At 40.9% G+C, this 20568-nt stretch overlaps 1 protein-coding gene across 5 annotated transcripts in view; it reads left to right on the forward strand.

Annotated features, from left to right (window-relative positions):
• sox6 (SRY-box transcription factor 6) overlaps positions 1-20568 on the forward strand; it is a 134196-nt gene that overhangs the window by 64581 nt on the left and 49047 nt on the right. For all 5 annotated transcript variants that reach the window (XM_019272594.2, XM_019272593.2, XM_010731085.3 and 2 more), the window contains 3 exons: positions 3353-3442; positions 13642-13814; positions 15495-15563. In XM_019272594.2, coding sequence (XP_019128139.1) covers positions 3353-3442; positions 13642-13814; positions 15495-15563 — 332 coding nt within the window. The remainder of the gene's footprint in view (positions 1-3352; positions 3443-13641; positions 13815-15494; positions 15564-20568) is intronic.

Raw genomic sequence — 20568 nt, forward strand, 5'->3', positions numbered from 1 at the left:
GGCTTTGTTTTTAATACAGTAAAAATAAGCCTAATCTAGCCAACTCATCTCGGCTTTAGGTGTCTCAATCCCTGCCTGTTCACCCACATCAATAAGATCGCGAAATACCTGCACAGAAAAGCTGTATACCAGCAGAGATGACAGCGCTGATAGGAGATAAACATATTGGATTTGGCAGAATTAAATCAGTGATGACTATTCACTTTCTTCTGAGTGCCATTTGGAAACTCTCAAAAAAAAAATCTCGGGAAGGGGTTCAGGGCAGTTTTCCAGCTATACAGCACCAGCCCCAGAGAGGAGACAATGAGACCCAGACGGGCTTAGTAGTCCAGAAACCATTCCCCTCTCAATGGGAACACGTCTTGGACACACACTCCAGTAGTTTTGTCTTGTATGTTGCTATCTCTGCTAGCTGCAGAATGGTGGGGGTCTGTGCCAGGCAAGGGTCCATAGGGACCATTGGAATCGCTGGGGCTGGAGGAAGTTGGTCTGGGTCCAGTGGGGCGATCTGGGCTTGGTGACAAGCCAAGCTGTCTACTGCAGGGACGCTGGGAAAATGTAAATAAGAGCCTGATAAGGGCTATTGTTTTCATTCCATTCTCATCCCAGCTGAATGGCCTGCTCCCCAGCCACAGAGCATTTTATCTCGAGAGGGGGAGGGAAAGAAATGGAAGGGGTGGGGGTGCGAGAGATTTAAGAGCCCCCATAGGAAAATAAAAATAAACTCACTGGACTCTTCTCTTGTTTTAGCTAATTCCCCAGTATGTGTTGTCCTACTTTGAAAGGACAAAAGCAGAAAACTCCTCTTTACATTAAAAACTTCAGAAGTTCTTAAATAATTATGTTTGCCTTTCACTCACAAATCGCAGAAAGTGTGAATCTTTTATTGTTTTGTTTTTTATGGTGAATGCAGTGTGTATCAATTTTTGACATTCTCTGTGTCAGAACCTGACAGTAATTATTATGTTGATCCTAACCAGTGTTTCCATTGGCATCTGTAATTCCTCTAGAAAAAACAGACGGACATTTTAGAAACTGAAATAGCATTCCTTCTATTAATCTAAATTCTTGTGAAAAATAGGCTGTGGAAGGGTGCTTTGAAAAAAGCCAGACATCTGACTCATTTACTGTTTTCCTCAACACGCTTGCGCAAAAGTTGCTCTGCTTTCACCAAATCCATTTTTGGTTGCCTGTTTTGTCCACGCTACTCGAACACTGAAAGATGTTTGAGAGTTATTTTATAGACTAATCCAGGTCATTATTCACCTCTCCCAGGTGGAAGGCAGGGAGGACAGCGGTGCATTCCAGCTGTAGTCTCTCCTGTTGGAGGACTTGGCAGGTCGTGTCTGGCCCAGCAGAGGGGATGGAGAAGTGAGGGAGCGGCAGCTCTCCTGGGAGGGAGGTGGAAAGGAGGGGGAGGACTGGAGTAGAATGGAAGCTGGCACCACATTATCTCCAACAGTTGGTGCATTCCTTAATGATCAAGTGCTGGAGCAGCATCTGTGATGAAAGTGTGTGTATGTACGTATGTGTGTGTGTGTGTGAAAGAGGGAGCATATGTGTGCATATTAACATATGTTCAATGCGTTTGTTTAATTCCCCTTTACACCGCGTTAAAAACAAGCCATTTCTGTGCTTCGAGGGAGAAAATGTCAAGCACCGATGGTGTTCTGTTTGTTTGAGGATTATGATTTTAGGGGGAGTTTGTTGTTTCCAGCAGAGCAAACTATCTCACGCAGGAGTAAGGTGCAAGGAAGGAGAGCTGAGCTCTGCGACTCCCCCCTGCCCTTAACCTCTGTTTTAAGATCTGTGATCTTTATGCCACGGAGGGAGTTAACGCACACAAACACACACAACACACACAGCCTTTTCTCTCTCCCTCTTTTAGGGTCAAGGGGACAAACTGTGAGTTGGGAATTGGAAAGTCAATAAAGCAGAAGTAATGTTATAATGACCCTGAGCTGAAGATGTCCTGTCGACCCCCATCACATCGGAGGAAGTGGACAATCAAACAAAATGGTCACTCTGCTTGATCTCTCTGAAAGCCATCCTTAAACAAGGCCACAAGAACTACTGACTCCCCGTTACTCCCAGTTCCTCTGAAGTCAGTGTGTTTGTCAGAGGCTGCAACGGTGTTTGGTTTGTGGATGCGGAGGGCAAGAAATGTTACAGACGGATAAAACGAAACAACACTTGTATACATTCTCAACTGTATAAATCTCCCTTTTGTTTGATGTCAAGGACGATAACGATGAAACTGGAAGAGTCCAAAATATTGCATGTGACAGGCCCTTCCCAGTCTTTCCCCTTGTTTTTCTGTGTTTTATATTATGTGGAATCAAAAACACATGACAGCTATATGAAACTGAGAAGAAAACCTCCATCACATTGTTACATGTTCATGAATTGTGTCCCTCTGTTGCCAGAACTATGATCATAAATGATTAACTGTTAAATATGTGGTCGGACTATTCATTATGGCGCCCCAGGGCTTTGTGGTCATAATTAGTGTGTCTGTTCTGGTTTTACATTTTGCTTCAAATCTAGAGAAACACGGTTGGACAAATGATATCATCCTCAGGCAGTACAATTTCTAAAGAAATCCGCACATCCGTTTCGCATTCATCAAACAGACATTAGTAATAGTAGATTAATTGTTGTCCCAGACTTGGATTGTACGGGGCTGCGTCATGTTTAATCAGACTTAACGGGACTAGATGCTGCATGTCTTGATCCGGTTCAGATTGGAGGCAGTTTGCAGAGACAGTCGCTCAAGGTGGAGGCATGCTTGTGCTGCTGGTGTTTGATGGGAACAGGCTGACCCCTAAGCAGCACAGGGATGGTGGAGGCCTGGGTCAGCCGGCCCAGTGTGTTCTTTATCAGCTACCCCAGCGACAGCATGGCAGATTGCAGCCATTCCTCCTCTGATTCATTGTCTGCTGGACAAATGTTAATTGTTTTCATCATTGGCAGCTATGTGAACGCTCGGACGTACCCAGTATCACTCCTTGCCTCCCACTTAATGTGCGTCTCTGCCCTTATTCTAGCCCCACAATGCCTGCTTCCCTCCTCACTACACCCTTAGCTCATCTCTCTACTGTCAGGCTGAGTCTCTTTTAATGTTCGCCGTGCAATAACATCAAATAAAATGCCCGTCTTTCATCTGATACACTGACTGTCTTTAATTTAATAGCAGTGTCTAGATTTAGAGATTATAAGGTCCCCAAAACTAAAAACAAAATAGAGCTGATATTCAAAAGACAATATTCAACAACCAGAAAAAAATATTACGACTTGTTTTTTTTTTTTCATTCAAATTGCTTTATATTTCTTTTCTTTTTTTCTTTTTCAGACTCCTCATGCATGGAGAAACTTCTTTCCAAAGACTGGAAAGAGAAGATGGAGAGGCTTAACACCAGTGAACTGCTTGCAGAAGTCAAAGGTAAGGCACAAAGACCACTTCAAGCCATGTTAACAAGTCCCTCATTCCTATCAGACGTACATTATCTATGTACTGTATAATCTCAGAAACAGCCTTGTACTCTGAAATAAAACAAAGGCCTTTGGCTGCCCTCCTCATTCATTTCTCTGCTCCCTTATCTTTTGTTGGAATGCCCGACTCCTTCCAAAGTGCTGTCTTCAAAATTCCAGCCCATTTAGACCCATTCTGAGGCTTTTCTGTGCTTGTCAGAGGTTTATTGTTGTTGTCCCCTTAGACAGCTCTCAGCCTTTGCTATTCTGCTCTTGCATGTGCAGTACATCCATGCCACTCAGGTAACTATTGAATCTAAAGTGCGCCTGATGTAAACAGTGCATGGCCATGCTGAGAGAAGACGTTAAAGAGAACTGAGGCGCATAGTCGTCTTCCCGGTGAGCCTGTGTTTGAGTGGAATGTCTTGACTCTGAACGCCCTACGCAGTGTATCAAGTGCAGCACGGCAAAGCGCAACTCAGCACTCCCCCAAAAATCCGTGTTTATGACAGGGTGAAGGTGGGCCGAAGATGGGCAGGGCTGCTGTTCAGTCCTTAGCACTGACTGTTACTGAGAGCTGGTGTGTTTATACAGCACAGGAAAGCACAATACCAGCTGGCTGATAACACCAGGCTGTCAGCGGCTCCTGCACTCTTCATCACTGATCATTAGACAACTTCTTGCATCTCTTTTATTTCTTGGAAACCGCCCGGATAATACGAACTGTGTGTTTTCTCAACATACCACTTAAATGTTTTTGATTAACATTTCATGAGGACTATTCACAAACATATAAAGGGAGCTCATCTCACTGTTGTGCAGGTGATTTTGATCATTTGCTTTTAAAAAAAAAAAAAGATGTAAGGGTGGCATGCATAAATAAAACTAGTGCTAGTTTTAATTATTGAATTACGGTTTGCGGAGCAAAGGAAAAAAGGGCTGTTGAATGTTTTAATAAGTATATTCATTGGCAATAACCTTAATGAACTGAAGGATAAATCATTGCTTGGTAAACTAGATTCATTGTACCTGCCCTGGTATACTGTATGCCACTGTAGATCAAAGTCTACTGGGTAAAATGTTTAAAATGATTTAGCCTTTTGAAAGCTGGTCTGTTAAATTACAGGCAGGGCATTTCTTCTGTTTGATGAATGGGAACGGGAAGGTTACTTGGTGGTCTGTAAACAGGTAGGGAGTCTGATAATAAACACTATGGCCTCTGTCTGTTGATGAGTTATGGAGACAGTCTATACACCACAGTTACCAATATAAATGCTTCTCCTATCACAGTGGCAGCCTTAGATTTTTAATTAGCATGCCATTTCATATGACTGTAGACATTTCAAAGGGCTGCTTTGTGCTCCCCTTTACAAATGTCTCTCTCTCTCTCACACTCTCTCTCCCACACTCTCTCTCTCTGCGTTTGATGTCTGCCTGATGTAAATACGGGCAATTAAAAAGAAGCCCAGGGTTGGAGACGCACAAGGTCCGCCTAATTAAAACACAAACAAAGGTACCAAGCAGAAAACACCTTATGATTAAGATCTAAAGTGTGTGATGAATCAGAGGTTTCATTAATTGTTAGGTTAAAATCGGTACAAAAGGCAAATGTGCCTGTGGGTTTTAAACGAATAAAAGAAACTAGAGATTAAAGGTTGACACGCAGATAGAGACTACAACACCTATAGTGGCCTTGTATATTCTACGCCGATCGTAATCTTTCAACCAATTACACTGAGCACCTTGTTGACATTGTTCCAAAACCTTGAGGGGCAAGTAATTGTGTCACTGCAGATGAAAGTGGTGGAATCTGACTGGTGAAGAAATCTTTTTTTTTTTTTTTTTTAATCAAAAAACAAAAAAACAATAGGTGTGACAGAATTTGAGCCGAGGCTTTTACCCGTCAAGAGAAAGACATTCTTTTACTGCAGTTGTGTTCAAACATGCCTCGAATACTTTATCCAGTTGAGCTGAACACGCACGTACAGTAAACAAACAAAACAAAACAATTGTATCAACAACATCAGAGATTTGCTTTTCAAGGTCTGCTAACCCAACCTACCATTTACCTCTTACAAGATGACACATCTCTAATTATAGCTTACTGACATGTGGGTGTTTGGCTATGTGCTGTCCCAGAGGTAAAGAACATTTCTCCGAGGTTTTCGAGTAAGAAGAAACAAGCACAATAATCCAGTAGAGGTGACGTGCTTAAGCCAGACATGTAGAATGGTGCTATTAAGGGTTAATGATTTCAAATCCCCATCTTTTTTCCTCGTATGCTGTTAGGGCTTAGCATCAGCAGGGGCAGGCAAAAAGGAGAGTTTGTGAAGGAGCATTAGTGGCGGATTTCTTTTCACCAGTCAATTCCAGAGCTAACTGTTTGTTTTCATACCTGAGCTTAGCTGTCAATCTGCAGGAACGATGTGGAGGGAGATGAAATCTCCTGAACAAAACCACAGAGCAAGAAAGGGAGGACGGCTGGAAGGGCTCCAAACCACAAAAAGTAGCAGATAATAGTAGACAAGGTGGAAGGAGGAGTGCAAGAGGGAGACAGAGAATAAGAGGTAGAGAGAGAAAAAGATTTTAGGCATGGATACTTAGTCTTGACATACAATTATACACCTCAAAGAGATTCTTAAACAAAATGCAGAGGTCCCCCCATTCATCACGCGATTTAGGATGCTTACAATCACATACATTTAGATGTGTGTGTGTGTGCACAGTATGAGTATGTACATATCCACACGCATACATTGTGTGTTAAATGTATACAAATGCAGTACACAGCGTCCTGTGACAGATAAGGTGGCTCTCTGTTGCATGCTTGCTCTGTGCAGGGTCTCTGAGCCTCATACTCAACAGAGCTGTTTAAGTTTCCCTGCTGAGTGCCAGTTTCCCGGCCCCCCGTTGGGAGAAGAGAAAAAAAAAAAAAAAAAGCAAAAATGCTCAAGCATTTATTCAAACTGAAGGAAAATATGTAGGCTAGTTACTAAATTGGAACACAAGCCGTATTCATTCTCTTGGAATTTGCAAAAAAAAAAAAAAAAAAAAAAAAAAAAAAAAAATATATATATATATATATATAATATATATATATATATATGATATATATATATTAAAATAAGAAAAAAGCTTAGCATTGTACACCAGTGTTGAAATGGCAGCTTAAATTCTGAAGCAGAAAAATCGGGGGCTCTTGCACTGTCACAATCAATTTAAGAATGGTGGTCGGGTGCACGCAGACAGTCCTGTGGCAGACAGATAAGTGGAAGCTCTTTAGGAGGAGAACACAGGGCAGGGCAGGGAGGCAGCCGAGACTGATTTGATGCTGGCCCTACCTGTGCTGGCATTACTACTGCACAGACAGAAAGGAGTCCACTGTGCGAAACACAGAGCCCATATTGTTCAGCCGTATGGGTTTAGCTTCAAAACATGATTATTCAACTTTGAAATATTTAACCGTATTCTCGATCCATAAAGTGAGGTCGTGCTGCCACCGGAGATACGCAAGCACAATATCTGTGCTACTAGAGAAACAAGAAGGAAAAGGATTGTGTATTGTAGACTTTAACTGGCTGGTGTATTTTTACAACATACTCTATATAAATATTGTGTATATCATATTTACACAAACATACAAAAACATTTACACAAACAGAACAAAACCGTATCTGTCCAGCTGCTCCAGTCAAAAATGCCTCAGTTAGCATTTTCTCCACAACACTTCACTCAACTGTTTGCCCTGTGCACTCAGGTGAAATATGAGCCACAGTAAATCATTATTCCTCAGGCCACATTTGCCAGATGAATGTATGAGAGTGTTGGACTGTGTGTTTTTCTCCTCTAATGAATTGAGGAATTTAGCTTGTGGCAATGGAGGTAAAAAAGGAAGTGCTGTCCTCGTGTGTGTTTGTGTATGTGTGGTAGGGGGGAGAGTTCTCTGTTTGTGTTTTGAATTATATTCCAGTGGGTTTTTTTTTATGGTTTGTCTCACTAACGACTTTAAAGTTGTGTAACACATTTCATGCAAACAAGTGCATTAAGCCTGTTTTCATTTAAAGAGAATGGAAAACAGAGTGTACACACTTTTAAAAGTAAAACATATTTGTACATTCACCGGCACGAAAAAGATTTAAACCAATACAAATACATTATTCAGATATGATCAGATAATGTGACCGACATCTGAATTTTAGGCCACAAGAGTGCATGCTAAATGACCAATAGAGGTTTTTGATTTTTATCAATAGCATACACATACACTAAGTTTACATTCACGTGGGCCTGCTCACATTATGTACTCCAGTTTTTAATCGGCCAAGGAAATTCAGACCTTCTTACTGGTTACACAGCTTTAATTTCAGTTAAAGTGTTAAAGAGTTTCCCTTTTTCATTTACCAATAATTCTTTATCATTTGATTAATTCAGCTGCATCATTACAATAATAGCTTATACTTGTAGTGTTTGTGTTTGTAGTCTTTTCATCTTAACTTATACATATACACATAAGGAGTATGTGAAAAAGAAAACAAGAAAACAGTTTCACACTGAAAATGAAACAGTCCTAACAACTTCCTGTACAGAGCCGGCCCATTTCGGTTACAAAAGTGAATGCAGATATTTTTATAACATAAAGAGAGATGACTACACATAGCAGCTTTGAATTACACCTCTAGATAGTATTGTACATGTCAGGTTTTTTTTTTAGATTCTTCAGAATCACAACTCTCTTGCCTCTTCACAAACCCACCTGCACTGCTCTGTCTGGTTTATCTTCACATGAAGCTCAGGACCTACCATACCTAAACACACTCTGATGTTATATTAGTAGTCTAATGTAGTCTAAATGTGTATCATCTCCGATAGGTCTAATGACTTCAAAGTCTTTATATACTTTATATATTATATATTTATACATTTGCTGGTCTGAGCTGCCCTTTGCTTCTTATACTGGTATAGTCTGTCACCTTTGGTCTGGATTATATCCAGATGAAACATGTGCATTGTTGACACACTTAAGGTATAAAAAGTCTTGAAAGATCTCATTTGCACAGTTGAAGGAATCAAATACAATATTCTTGATTATAAGCTCTATAGGGAGGAATAAATGCGACAAGAATGAGATACCATCTAACTTACTAATTCACTTACAAGGTTTTGCTGAAAGTAAGCTTTTATCGCTGTCTTATGGGCTTTAAGAGCATTGTATGAGAGAGACCATGAAAACGGTGTTTGTTTTTTATCATTATTATTTTAAGGGTGCAGGGGTTAGACTCATCATCATAAAGGCCACGAGAGATGAATAGAAGGATTGGAGATTGTTTTCCTGTAATGATTTGCTATGCACGACCTTGCATACATACATACAACATTCTCCATGGTACAAGGATCTCTGGTTTGTAGCACTGTATTATATTCAAAGAATTATATATTCAAGTACCGAAAGAACAGAAACAAAGTTTCTGTGTTTTTTAAATTTTTTTATTTGTCTTTAGTATGGATTTCAGTGTTCTGCCATTCCCATAATATGCTCAGTTTGAGCCTCTATCTTGGCTTTGATGAAGTACCTTGTCCAGTGTCATGGATAGACAGTGAAGTGCCGAAGCTTTCACATTAGCATAATTATACCGAAGAGTGAAGCTTCCTCTATCATCAAAATATTAGTCTCCATCAGTGTTTAGCGTGAACAGCAAAACCACCGTAGATGAAGTGTGCTTTCATTAATAACCTCTCCATATGCCAATCAGAGCATTTATCTTTGAAAAAACTCGTCTGCTGGGCCATATAAATGATTTGGATTCAGGAAAAGTGTTTTAAAATCACATCAATACTCAAATATAATGTATGTGCACACACACACACACACAGGTCCATAGGGGTATAGATATACTGTAAGACACTTGCAGTACCATTTCTAAAAAGTAAAAGGCTATTAAAAGTATCAAGCACATAAGTTTCAGTAGTTTTAAACATTTATAGATCTGACTTTTTAAACAAGATGATGTCTATATGTTAACACCATATATACTTTTTTATGTAAAGTGCCTTGAAAAACGCTTTTAAATAAAATGTATTATTATTATATACCGCAGGAAACCTTAGGGACTGAGAATCATTGGTGCCAGTGGATGACATGTGCTTGTGAGTCATTGTTCATGCTTGTTAATGGGGTTTTATTGGCAAGATTAACAGCTTTTATATCATGGCAGAGGCAGCAAGCCAGGTAAAACAGCTGTTGCTCATATTGTCTTGGTTGTAGGGCATGGAGACGCGTTAACACCACATTACTGGAAACACATATGGCCTTGTAGCATTGCTGAACAAGTGTATTCAAAGGGATCCCATAAAACTAGCTAGCAGTTAGTCCAGCTTGATGTTTTCCTCAATATGACAGTTTTTAGGATAAGAAGGTCAGTCACATCACAAAAGTCAATTTGGCACAAAGATTGACTTGTGTTTGAAGCAGTTTTATGGTTTTTGAAGAAAGCTCTGTGGGCAGAAAATATCCTATTTTGAGCACTAAAAAAGGTACCAATGGATGCCATTAGTTGCTACTCAACTGGCTCTTTGTGTTTTCCACAGAAAGATTGGACAAAGCCTGAGATGACCACAGAGTTCGCAGACGTGTGCATTTACTCACAGGCATGCACCTTTTATTGATTGGAGCAACATGAAACATGCATCTGTACACACTCATGTCTACATTCACACACACTTTAGAAAAGAGCAGAGAGAGAGAGCCACAGCACGCAAGGCATTCAAGCTATGTGCGTTCTGTGTGCGGATACAGCTTGGTACAATCGTAGCATTTAGACAAGTCTTAATTTACTTAGGATGGGCTTGCAGCATATGGAAGCATCCACAATAGCTGACTGATAGAGAGACAAAGAAATTCCAGTCTTCTGGCGCTAAAAAAACTCAATTCAGATCTGGTCATAATGGCTCAGCTGTCGTAACCAAAGGAGGGGAAGAGAATAGGGTGCCTTGTGATTTTCCCCCTTTTCACCCTCGCCCTCCCTCGCTTTTCTTCTTTTTTTGTGCCTGAATCTTTTATCTGTGTTATTCACTCGGGACTCTTCAAAGTAACAAGCCTCCTTCTTTTTCCCCGGTACTGGACTTGGAACCCAAATTAGAGACTGCTTGATTAGAGCAGAGAGGAGGGAGCCAAGAGAGAGGGAGATGTGGGTATTGGACAGAACAAATCGCACCCCTACAAAGTGCCTTTTATACAAAGACCCCAAGGCTCAAATACCCCCATCCCTCCCCAAGCAACCATGGCTCTGCTTGTTTTCCTCTTATCATTTATTTAGTCACCCGTTGATGTTTTCTGCCCTACTTTGTGACGTTTAAAAGAGGCAGGAATCTCAAAAGGTGAATGCTGAATGGGCTGAAACTGAACAACACCGCCTTACCGTCTCCTCCTCCTGTGTGTCAATCTAGCATCTCTGAAGTTTGAACACGGTGGCCTGAGAAAAAGAAACAAGAAAAGTGGCAGCACAGCATGACTGCTCACTCCTGGGATCCTCTTCCTGTGTCAGGCTGGTATTGTCCTACTGGGCTTCAGTCGTCTAACAGGAGGATGTCACAACATGTTAGGTCTGGGCCGACTGCTGGGGTTTATGTAGCGCCAAGGCATCTCTGGGCTGTCTGTCTGCCATCGGAAGCGCAATGTGAGGAGACATGTTAACGGGCGGACCCCAGCCCCACCGCTGTTAAAAGCCATGCAATATGCAGGAAACGGCCTCTTTTGTCAGCAAGCTGGTCAGACACAGACCACGACTCCCTCTTCTGCACCACTCAATAAAAGTTTTATCTGCATTTTAAAGCTGATCCATAATTTAAAGCAGGAAGAAAGAGATTTTAACACTAACCACTCAACAAAAAACACATGTGCCTGATTTTCACTAAACTGTGTACGGGCTCCAAAGTGAAATTCTTCACTTTAAATGTTCGTTTTCAGCATTCAAACCTGATCTTCATAATTCTGGTTGACATTTTAGCATTCATTTTGTCAAGAAATAGACAAAATACATTAAACAAAAGTGTCAACTAATTAAGATTAAAATTAGCAAAGAGGGAAGGTCCAAATTGCAGAACAGTGGGCAGTTTGGGCTTCCCACAATTCAGCTCAACATCAAAACAATGGGCCCTCTGTTAGTATTCTTTTGGTGTCCGGGCAGGACTGAGCTCTCCACACTCAGACTAGTCCATCAGTGGACGCTTAGCGCCAAGTCCCGCTGCATTCATGCATACAAACGCAAAATATATGTGCTGTACATTCCAGCATTTTTTTTGTATATCTGTGTGCTTTTTTATAGTGTTGACCCTCCTAAACTAGTGAGTGATCATCAGAAATGTGTAATTAGGCAGGCTGAGAGGGCGTCATTGAGTCCAGATGTTTAGTTCCCAACTCAAGGTCATCTATGCCGGCCTTGAGGCCTGATGGCCCTCATCTTCATCTGGATTTTTTTTTTCCTCTCCGTTTCCTTTCTTTTTCTCTTTCCGTCTTCCTTTATTACTTTCCTTAGTTCCTCTCCACTTCCCACTACAGTATTGATAGCAGTGATTTATTGTGACAACGACTGATGTATCTTACTGGTGACCTGTAAAAGGCAGCTCCTTCATGGACACAGCCAAAGGTTAATAAAATTGGTGCTGATTGTATCAATTTTACAGATAAGCCATTCACAACAAGTGTAGTCGGGTGAATAAGAAGTCAATTCAGGCCTTGGAAACTGCACGCAGGCCCAATGAATAGCTGCTTTTAGGTGCTTTTTTTCCGTTAGGAGGATAAATGGAGAATTGCAGCTCTCTTCCATTGCAGCAGGCAGCGGAGGCAGAGCGAGGCGAACCGAGGTTCAGACAAGCCTGCCAGTAAATTGCCCTGAATGGGTTCTGGAGGTTGACAAGCCCTATTAAGACAAACGGCTTTCCTCATCGGAGAGATAAAATAAATCAGGTGTTTAGTCAAATTAAAATAGTTTGAGTGGAGAGGGCCCCTGGGAGCTCTCGGAGAAACTCAAGACAGATGTGGCCAGAGACGAGAGGAAGACACCCAGGAAAGAATTCAGCTCCTGCTGGCCCCAGGCCAGACTTTACTGTACTGTTTTCAGGATTTCTATGCTTTTACCCCCCGTCCGCTTCACTCTCTCCCTCTCCCCCTGTTACTATCTCTCTCGTCTGTCCGTTTTCCCATCTCTTTTTTTTTTTTGTATGTTCTCCCAGATCAGCTTGTCACACAGGAGTGCAGTGGGAGGAGAGTGAGTTACTGTCTAGCCTCTCACTGGCAATTATGTTGGCGGTGTAAGTCAATGGTAGGATCACTTAGCATTGATTAGGCGGAGGGAGAGAGCAGTGCAGCGGAGCCGCTCTCTCTATCACAGTGCTTACATGTGACTGTAGAGAGAGAGAGAGAGAAGTAAGCCTATTGGTCTGTCATTGCACACACTAACTACTCAGATATTAAGAGTGTATTGTTCAGTGCTGATTGTCATGATACAAATCTTCCTTTAATGATGATCGCCTCTGTGCATTCAGACTGTATGAACACATTTCTTTTTTCTTGTGTGAGTGTGTGCACAGTTTTTTTTTGCCAAGTTCCAACAATCCTTTCCTCCTCCAATGTGTTGCTGGAATCATATAATAAGAAACTTGTGCCATTTTCTTTATATTCACCCCTGGTAGTCTGACATAAGCTGCCACCTCAGTTTGACAGCTCCCTGCAGCTCTTTGTCTGTGTGCTGGGAACAATTCATTCCCTTTCTTCCTGTGAAAGCTGTGAACACCAGCTACAGTAAAATAGACAACTCCAGGCTGTGTGTGACCTTAACACTTTCTGAATTCACTGCAGTGGGTTTGCTGCCCGTGTGGTTTTCTTTGTATGATATATTGTGTACAGTGCTATAGCACAATATGATAATTGTGTGTGCAGCATGGCCCCTCTTCTATATTTAACAGTGTACAATGACCAAGGCCTTCTGCAGGCTTTCTTACAAAAGTCTACACCCTGGCTATTTAGTCATGGCTCCTATGAAACATTTTGTACTATACTTCTTCTACTCTAATTTTAGGTATGGATAACACATATCTGTATCTGTGCTTAAGACTCGGGCTCTCCACCTTGTGTTTATCCTTTCCACTCCTGACATCTCTCTTTCCCCTCACTAGGTACTCCAGAGAGCCTGGCAGAAAAGGAACACCAGCTCTCCACAATGATCACCCAGCTGATCAGCCTGCGAGAGCAGCTTCTGGCTGCCCACGACGAACAGAAGAAGCTCGCCGCCTCACAGATGGAGAAACAGAGGCAGCAAATGGAGTTAGCTCGTCAGCAGCAGGAGCAGGTAACTGTTTGCAGTTTTCTTTTCTCACATTCACAGCATCGCTCGTTGTCTTTTTGTACCTCCCCCCACTATATTCCAATGTTTCTTTCTTTTCTTCCTTTTTTAAAACATCCATTCCTTTCCCTCCTTTAATCTTGTTTACTCTATTTCCCCTTTCGTCTCTCTAATAAACCCCTATTAAATACATCTGTAACAAACTGTCACTTGACTCTCTATTTCATATGAAATTTCATGCTTGATATATGCCAATAAAATCTTGGTCCTCCGTAGGAATTTGAAATAATATTAAATTTAAGAGATGTTATATTCTATATTACCTCAGATATTTCTGTCATGCTCTCTCGCCCACATTTATGCTGTGTGGTAGGAAAAATGTTATTATGACTTGTACTAACAAATGCGAGGGAATGTGTGAATTAAACGTTATATTAAACATGGAAGTCCTCTATATCTTATAAATCGACTCCTATTAGAACAAGGCTGGCATTAGATTTGCAGCGTGAATCAGGCCAATGAGCCATATTGTACAAATCAGCAAATTAGCAGAGGCCATGAAGTGTGTTAATGTCTGGGAAGAAATAAGGACACAAACTATCCACACGGGCGACACTTTTATTATCACCAGCCACCCTAATGGCTATGAGTCAATTATCAGCAAGGAGTTCACTCAGAGTTTTCTCAGCACACTCTCAGACCTTCATGTGGGAAATGAAGAGATAGACCATATACCTTGGAGTGATGCATTTGGTCATAGTACACTAATAATACATTAACAGTATTGATTTCTTTTTCAATCAATGATGTTCATTTGCAAACTACACTCAACTCTGTAGGCTTTGTGGACATTGCAGCACAAATGCACGGTGACATAAGATATTTTAATATTTGATCTTATTTTAAAATGGAAGAATATTAATAAAATGGAAGAGGGGTGCTGTGGGGGGGAGAGATAGAGGGAGAGCGAGGGAGCCCGCTGAGAGCTAGAATGTCATCAAGCCATCAAGATACAACACAGTAATTAACTGTTGACACTCGTGAGGAAGCCAGCACAAATTAATCTTGACACATTTGCAGACGGCCGATATCTTACAGTGAACACTTTGTAATTATATTTAAAAATGAAAATTAAATGACACTTAAAACTAGGTTGTCATGCTCAATGAAGTGGGCATGTATATAGGGGATCTGTTGGAATGAGGGGGATTGCGGTGTGCCTGCTCGTCATTCAGGGGCGGCAGGGACCTCTGTCACCCTTACACTGCCTGCACCAGTTATCTCCATCGTAACCACGTTTGTCTGTCCTGTGAATCATTTATTCTCTTTCACCACTCATTTTCGTTGCTCAGCTCAGCACAGTTTATTTTATGTTGAATTTGAAAATTGAAATTCTGTTGGTTTTTTTTGTGCTATTTTACAGCAATTTGTTATACAACCATAATTTATAAAAGGAAATTAATATTTTCTCAAGTACTTTATTATTTCCGTTGTAAGCACTATCTTTTAAGATAGCATTTAGGAGCAGGGTCTCAGGTATTCTGCCTGCAGTTGCAGCATAGTTCCTTCATTATGTTGTCTAACAAAGAAAACAAAAGCACTGCATGATTTTAGTTTCTACTTTTCTTTATGTCAGCTTCATCAGGAATCATTTCATTTCCACTCTTTACTTCTGTTTTTAAACAGATTGCAAGACAACAGCAGCAGCTTCTACAGCAGCAGCACAAAATCAACCTCCTCCAGCAACAGATCCAGGTCAGTGAATGTGTTTCTGTTGGCCCTCTAACACCTCTCACTTCTTCCACGCTGATTACTACAACATTTCTTCCTCTTCACTGTAATTGGTGCACCGCTGCTGTCACCATAAGCCAAATGTCTGGAATTAATGACACAGATCAATAAAATTTAAGACATGAAAGTAAATAGGAATGCTAACTTGTTAGCTTCTCTTTCTCATCTTTTCCCGTTTTTTTATATTTCTTGTCTTTTTATCTTTAATTTTTGTGTCGCACTAACATTCATCACTCTCATCAAATGTTAATTGCCTGTTGGTAATCGGGAGGGCTTCAAAATATGGAGGAGAATAATTATCACATCTTAATGAACAAAAAAAAAAAAAGAAGAAGAAGAAGAAGAAGAAGGGGGGCAATGGGTGGGGTTGGGGTGTAACAACAGCTAATGAGTCCTGTTGATGGAGAAGAGCCTGGAGGTGGGGGACATGAAAGGGGCTGGTAAATGCCTCTGAAACGAGTTGGTCCCAGCCGGGCAACGTGGCATGCTTTAACACAGAACTACTGAAACTTAGGTTGTCGTTATGCTGTGCAGCCAGCATTGTGTATTCCTTTTTTTCTTTTCTTGCAGTTCCTTACTCTTTCTATATTATATTATCTATATATTTATGTTGCATCTAGTTTATGCACCTCATGTCGGACATTATCACTCTCATTAGTGCATTTGTATGTGTATGTGATGGAGCACAGAGTCGTGACGTGACAGACCACCCAGACAGGATGTAGCTGGACATGGTCAGACAGTACAGGGTAATCCCGGGATGGTCACAGGCAGTGGTCAAGGTTCTGAGCACAGAATGTCTGTGTGAAGCTAAACGTTATCCTGCTGGGTGTGTTTGGTGTCAGGCACATCCCTCTCCATTCACCTCCTCCTCCGCTGCTTGTTCTTCTTCTTATCTACACATCCTCTCCTTTCATTTTCTTTTTTTTTTCTGCGCTCTCTCTCCATATTTTTACTTGCAACACATTATTCCTCCAGTTCTTTATGCACTTTTTTTTTTTGCTAATGGGCATTATATGTTTACCTCTACCTTACACACACAAACCAATGGTTTCAAACAGCAGTTAGCAGAACAACAAGACTTACTGCTCTATCAAGAGCTTTTTGCCAGGGAAAGGCCGTACTGTCAACATATTCTTGTGAAGCCAGTAGTCTAGACCTTTCACTTCAACAGTGGACGGTCTATTGGAAAAATAATTCCATATTACACTTCACTAAAGAGCACAACACTCTGTCTAAAAAACACTCCAAAATGAAGTACCTTAAACACTGCTGAAGGGCTAGTAATACTCATAACATGGAGGGCCCTTTACTTATGCTTATTGAGCATAAGGGCACAGCCCTAATGCATCTTACTTTTAGAGACCCTTGCTTTCATCACAAAGTTAAAGGCAAATGATACCTGAAAATTCCCCTTGATGCATAGTTTTAAGAGAGAGTGGTAGGGGGGTCGAGTGTGTATGGGAACACGCTTCTAAATATCCATTTCAAACACTTGAACAGAGATACAAGTAAAGTCCTTTCTTGCAGAGCCCAGTTAGCCAGCCTCTCCCTTGACCACACAGGCCATAGATCTTCCGTGATTAAAAAAAAAAGAAGCCACATCCACAATGTTCAGTTCACCATCTGTACCACTGCCCAACAGCCTCCGCTGGCTGCATTTTGCAGACAGAATAAACAAGAATCACTTTCAATACTTCAAATAAGTTGGAATGTGTGTAACATTGTTTATCCAAGAGCAAGTCCTTTAAAGCAGAAGGTGTTCTCGCTCCCTAACCCACTTCCTTCAAGTATCAAGCGTGGTGATGGCCACTCCTCTCAAATTGGAGTAGTGAGGAGAGTAGATAAAAAGAGAGTCAGGGGCAAGTTAGTGAAGCATTTTTTGCCACTCTGTTTTCATTACTGCTGCCTCTTAAAATGCCCTGGCCATTTTAATATATAACAGCTTTGACTTAATTAGTTCTGTAAACAAGCTTCCAGCCTGTATGTCACAGACTTTTAGCAAAGTGGTAAGCAGTGTTGGGGGATTGAGTTACTCTGCTATTAGCATGGGGAGCACTAAACTTTATTGGAGACCCTACCGGCCATCAAAGTCCTTCTGTTTTGGCTTCAGGGAGAAAACCAAGAGAAAGCCTCTTGCTAAGGTCTCGTATTGATGATGCAACTGATCACATCAGTGGACATTGTAAAGTGTCCAAACAATAAAACCATGGGGACTGCAACTGGAGACTCCTGTTGGCACGCTATGTGTGTGCTTTCAAGGGGCTTGTGCATGTGGATTGAAGGTTTAGTTGGTGGGGTTTGGAGTAAGGCAGCGTGCAGTTTAATCAAGTTTCCCTTTTGAATAGCCATCTCTCTTTTTTTATCCTTTCTCATCATTCCTGCCACCAAGGGAGAGAGATTTAGTCTTTGTCCTTCGGGATTACAATGTCACTTGTTTTAAGATAGCAGATGTTTTGATTGCAGTGTTAGGGGGCTTATCCAAAGTTAAAGCTCAAGGCTTTGTGTGTTTTTCCCTCAGCTTGTTTGTATTCCTTCAGTCCATCTTCGGCGTTGAAATCGTATTGGTACTAATTCAATCCCAGGATGAGATTAACTCTTAACGTGATTTAGTTGAAAATTTGATACACCACAAAGACACGTGACAATTAAACATATATATTAGCAGGGAACTGTTTCTTCCACCCATAAGTTACTTATCTTTCTGAGACTGCGTGTAGGCACTGCAAGATTACAAGAAAAAAGAAATAATGAGCACACTGTTATGTTTTTCTTATTTGATACGGCTCAGACACACTGAGCATTATTTTAGTCTCCTCTTCATGTCTTCCTGTTTCGTAATCACACACATGTGGATGAGCAGCTGCAGTAGATGAGCAGCTAAACAGCGTCACGTTGATCATCAGACTGTTGATCAGACTGTTGACTGGCATGTTGCATCTTTCATATGTGTTTTCTAGTTAGGCAAGATGTGTGTTGCAAAGAAGTGCACAGCAGTATATATATATTAAAGTCTTTATAAAAATGCCCTTGTGAGATGTGGAGCTATATGAAAACTCAGGTGACAGTGCTGTTCATAGTCATGCCACGAGCACCCATCCCCTCACCTCTCACATGGTAATCACACCAGTTCATGCATTCCACAAGGAAGGGTCTGTGAGGATACAAACCATGGTTTGACTCTCATGCGAAGACTGCAGATATTCATACACATGCACAGAGGTGATCATGTACAGTACACAGGCACACAGGGACCCATGCATTGATACACACATCAAGAGAATAAATATTGGTGGAAAGGTCAGGGTGAACTTTATCTTCACAAACAGGCTAGGGAAAGCAGAGCTCCCTAGATGAAACAGAGGGACACTGCTGATCTAGAACTTAATTTAAATGCTGTATCCATTAAAAAATATCACAAAATGACATTGATGAGACATTGTGAGATTCAGGATATGAGATATACATTTCTATAGAGGTCATTGTCTGTTTTTAAAACGATGTGTTCATCAAGCACGTCTGGCTTTCTTTAATTCCCCCTGACCTGTCGATCTCTCTCTATACAATTCAAACACCTCACTGTATGTATGTACATATTATCTGTGCCTCCTTATCCTACCTTTAACCTTGTTTTCACAAAAACACATACAGAATGTGTGTATCTCTCCAATAGATTAAAAGAGAAAAGCATATCATTGTCCACTGCAGACTTCAAAGACCTGGAGGCTTTTTCTATACTGTCTTTATTGGCGTATAGAAACAGTGGATTGAATGTGGACATTCAATGGTTAGATTCTAAAGATCCAAAGATTAAAGATGAAATTCAATTAGCTGCTTACATTTTATAGGGTGAACAATCTAAGGCATATGTAAAACAGAGGACAACACTTCACCACACAGTTCATACTGAAGCCAGGACCTTACTGAACCTAATTATTACTTACCTATAATTTACAGCTTTAGACTGAATTATGCACAGGTAAACATATGCTTTTATCTTTTATACTACTTTTGCTCCAGTACAGACAAAATGAGCTCACATGTTGCTGTTTACTTGCAGTTAATATATTTTAGGAATAGGAAAAAATTCTGGACAGCAGTGTTCGCAGTTAGTCAATTGCACATGGATTTCCCATTTCCCTCCATTACAAAGAAACCAGAGATTTCACAGGGGAAGCTCCGTAAGTGTCCTCTATATTCCATGGCTGTAGAGTCGGCCCTGTTAAAACACTTTTTTTGTGTGTGTGTAACACTCACGTTTTGTTTTAATGATGGCAGTGACAACAATGCGATTGTCTATCGAGTTGTTCCCATTTTAGAAATAATCTTGGCAGAATTTAAAGTTATCTGGAAACATCTGTATTAGCTCAACAAATGTGGATTTTATGAACAGATGTGGTCAAGATTGGTCAAGCTCGATGTGATACATCTGTCATGTCTCTCATCGAGCTTGACCAGCAGCTATCATCATGTCATTCCACAAATTTTCAATAAAATCCAGGCCTCCCTGCTTTAGTCGTGCCACTCAAGGTCTTTCACATTTTTGTTCCAGTGTAATTCAGCTGTATGCGAAGGATGCTTGGGGGTCACGGTCTTGTTGCAACGTAAATCATCAAGCCAATGTCAGGTCGCCCTAATAATTGGTCTATTTCAGACTGTATTAACTGTTTCCTACATCCTCACAAACTCCACACAGCCTGATGCTTCTCCCATTATGCTTTGTGTTACCATTTCCCAGTAGAGCTTTTTATTACAACTGAAGCGTTAAACATTTGTCTAGAGCTGCACAAATAGTTATCTAACCAGATCTCCCAGCATGAACAAAAACTGTCAACCATTTGGGCCCATATGATAAATGTCTTTTAGTGGTGCTGGTTTGTAATAACTTCTTTATTATTATAAAAAGGAATATGCATACTATTGAATCCAGTGCAGTAATTTATTGCACTTATTCTGTTTGGTTCCCAAT

This window comes from Larimichthys crocea, chromosome VIII (assembly GCF_000972845.2).
Source record: "Larimichthys crocea isolate SSNF chromosome VIII, L_crocea_2.0, whole genome shotgun sequence".
Lineage (NCBI taxonomy): Eukaryota > Metazoa > Chordata > Actinopteri > Sciaenidae > Larimichthys > Larimichthys crocea.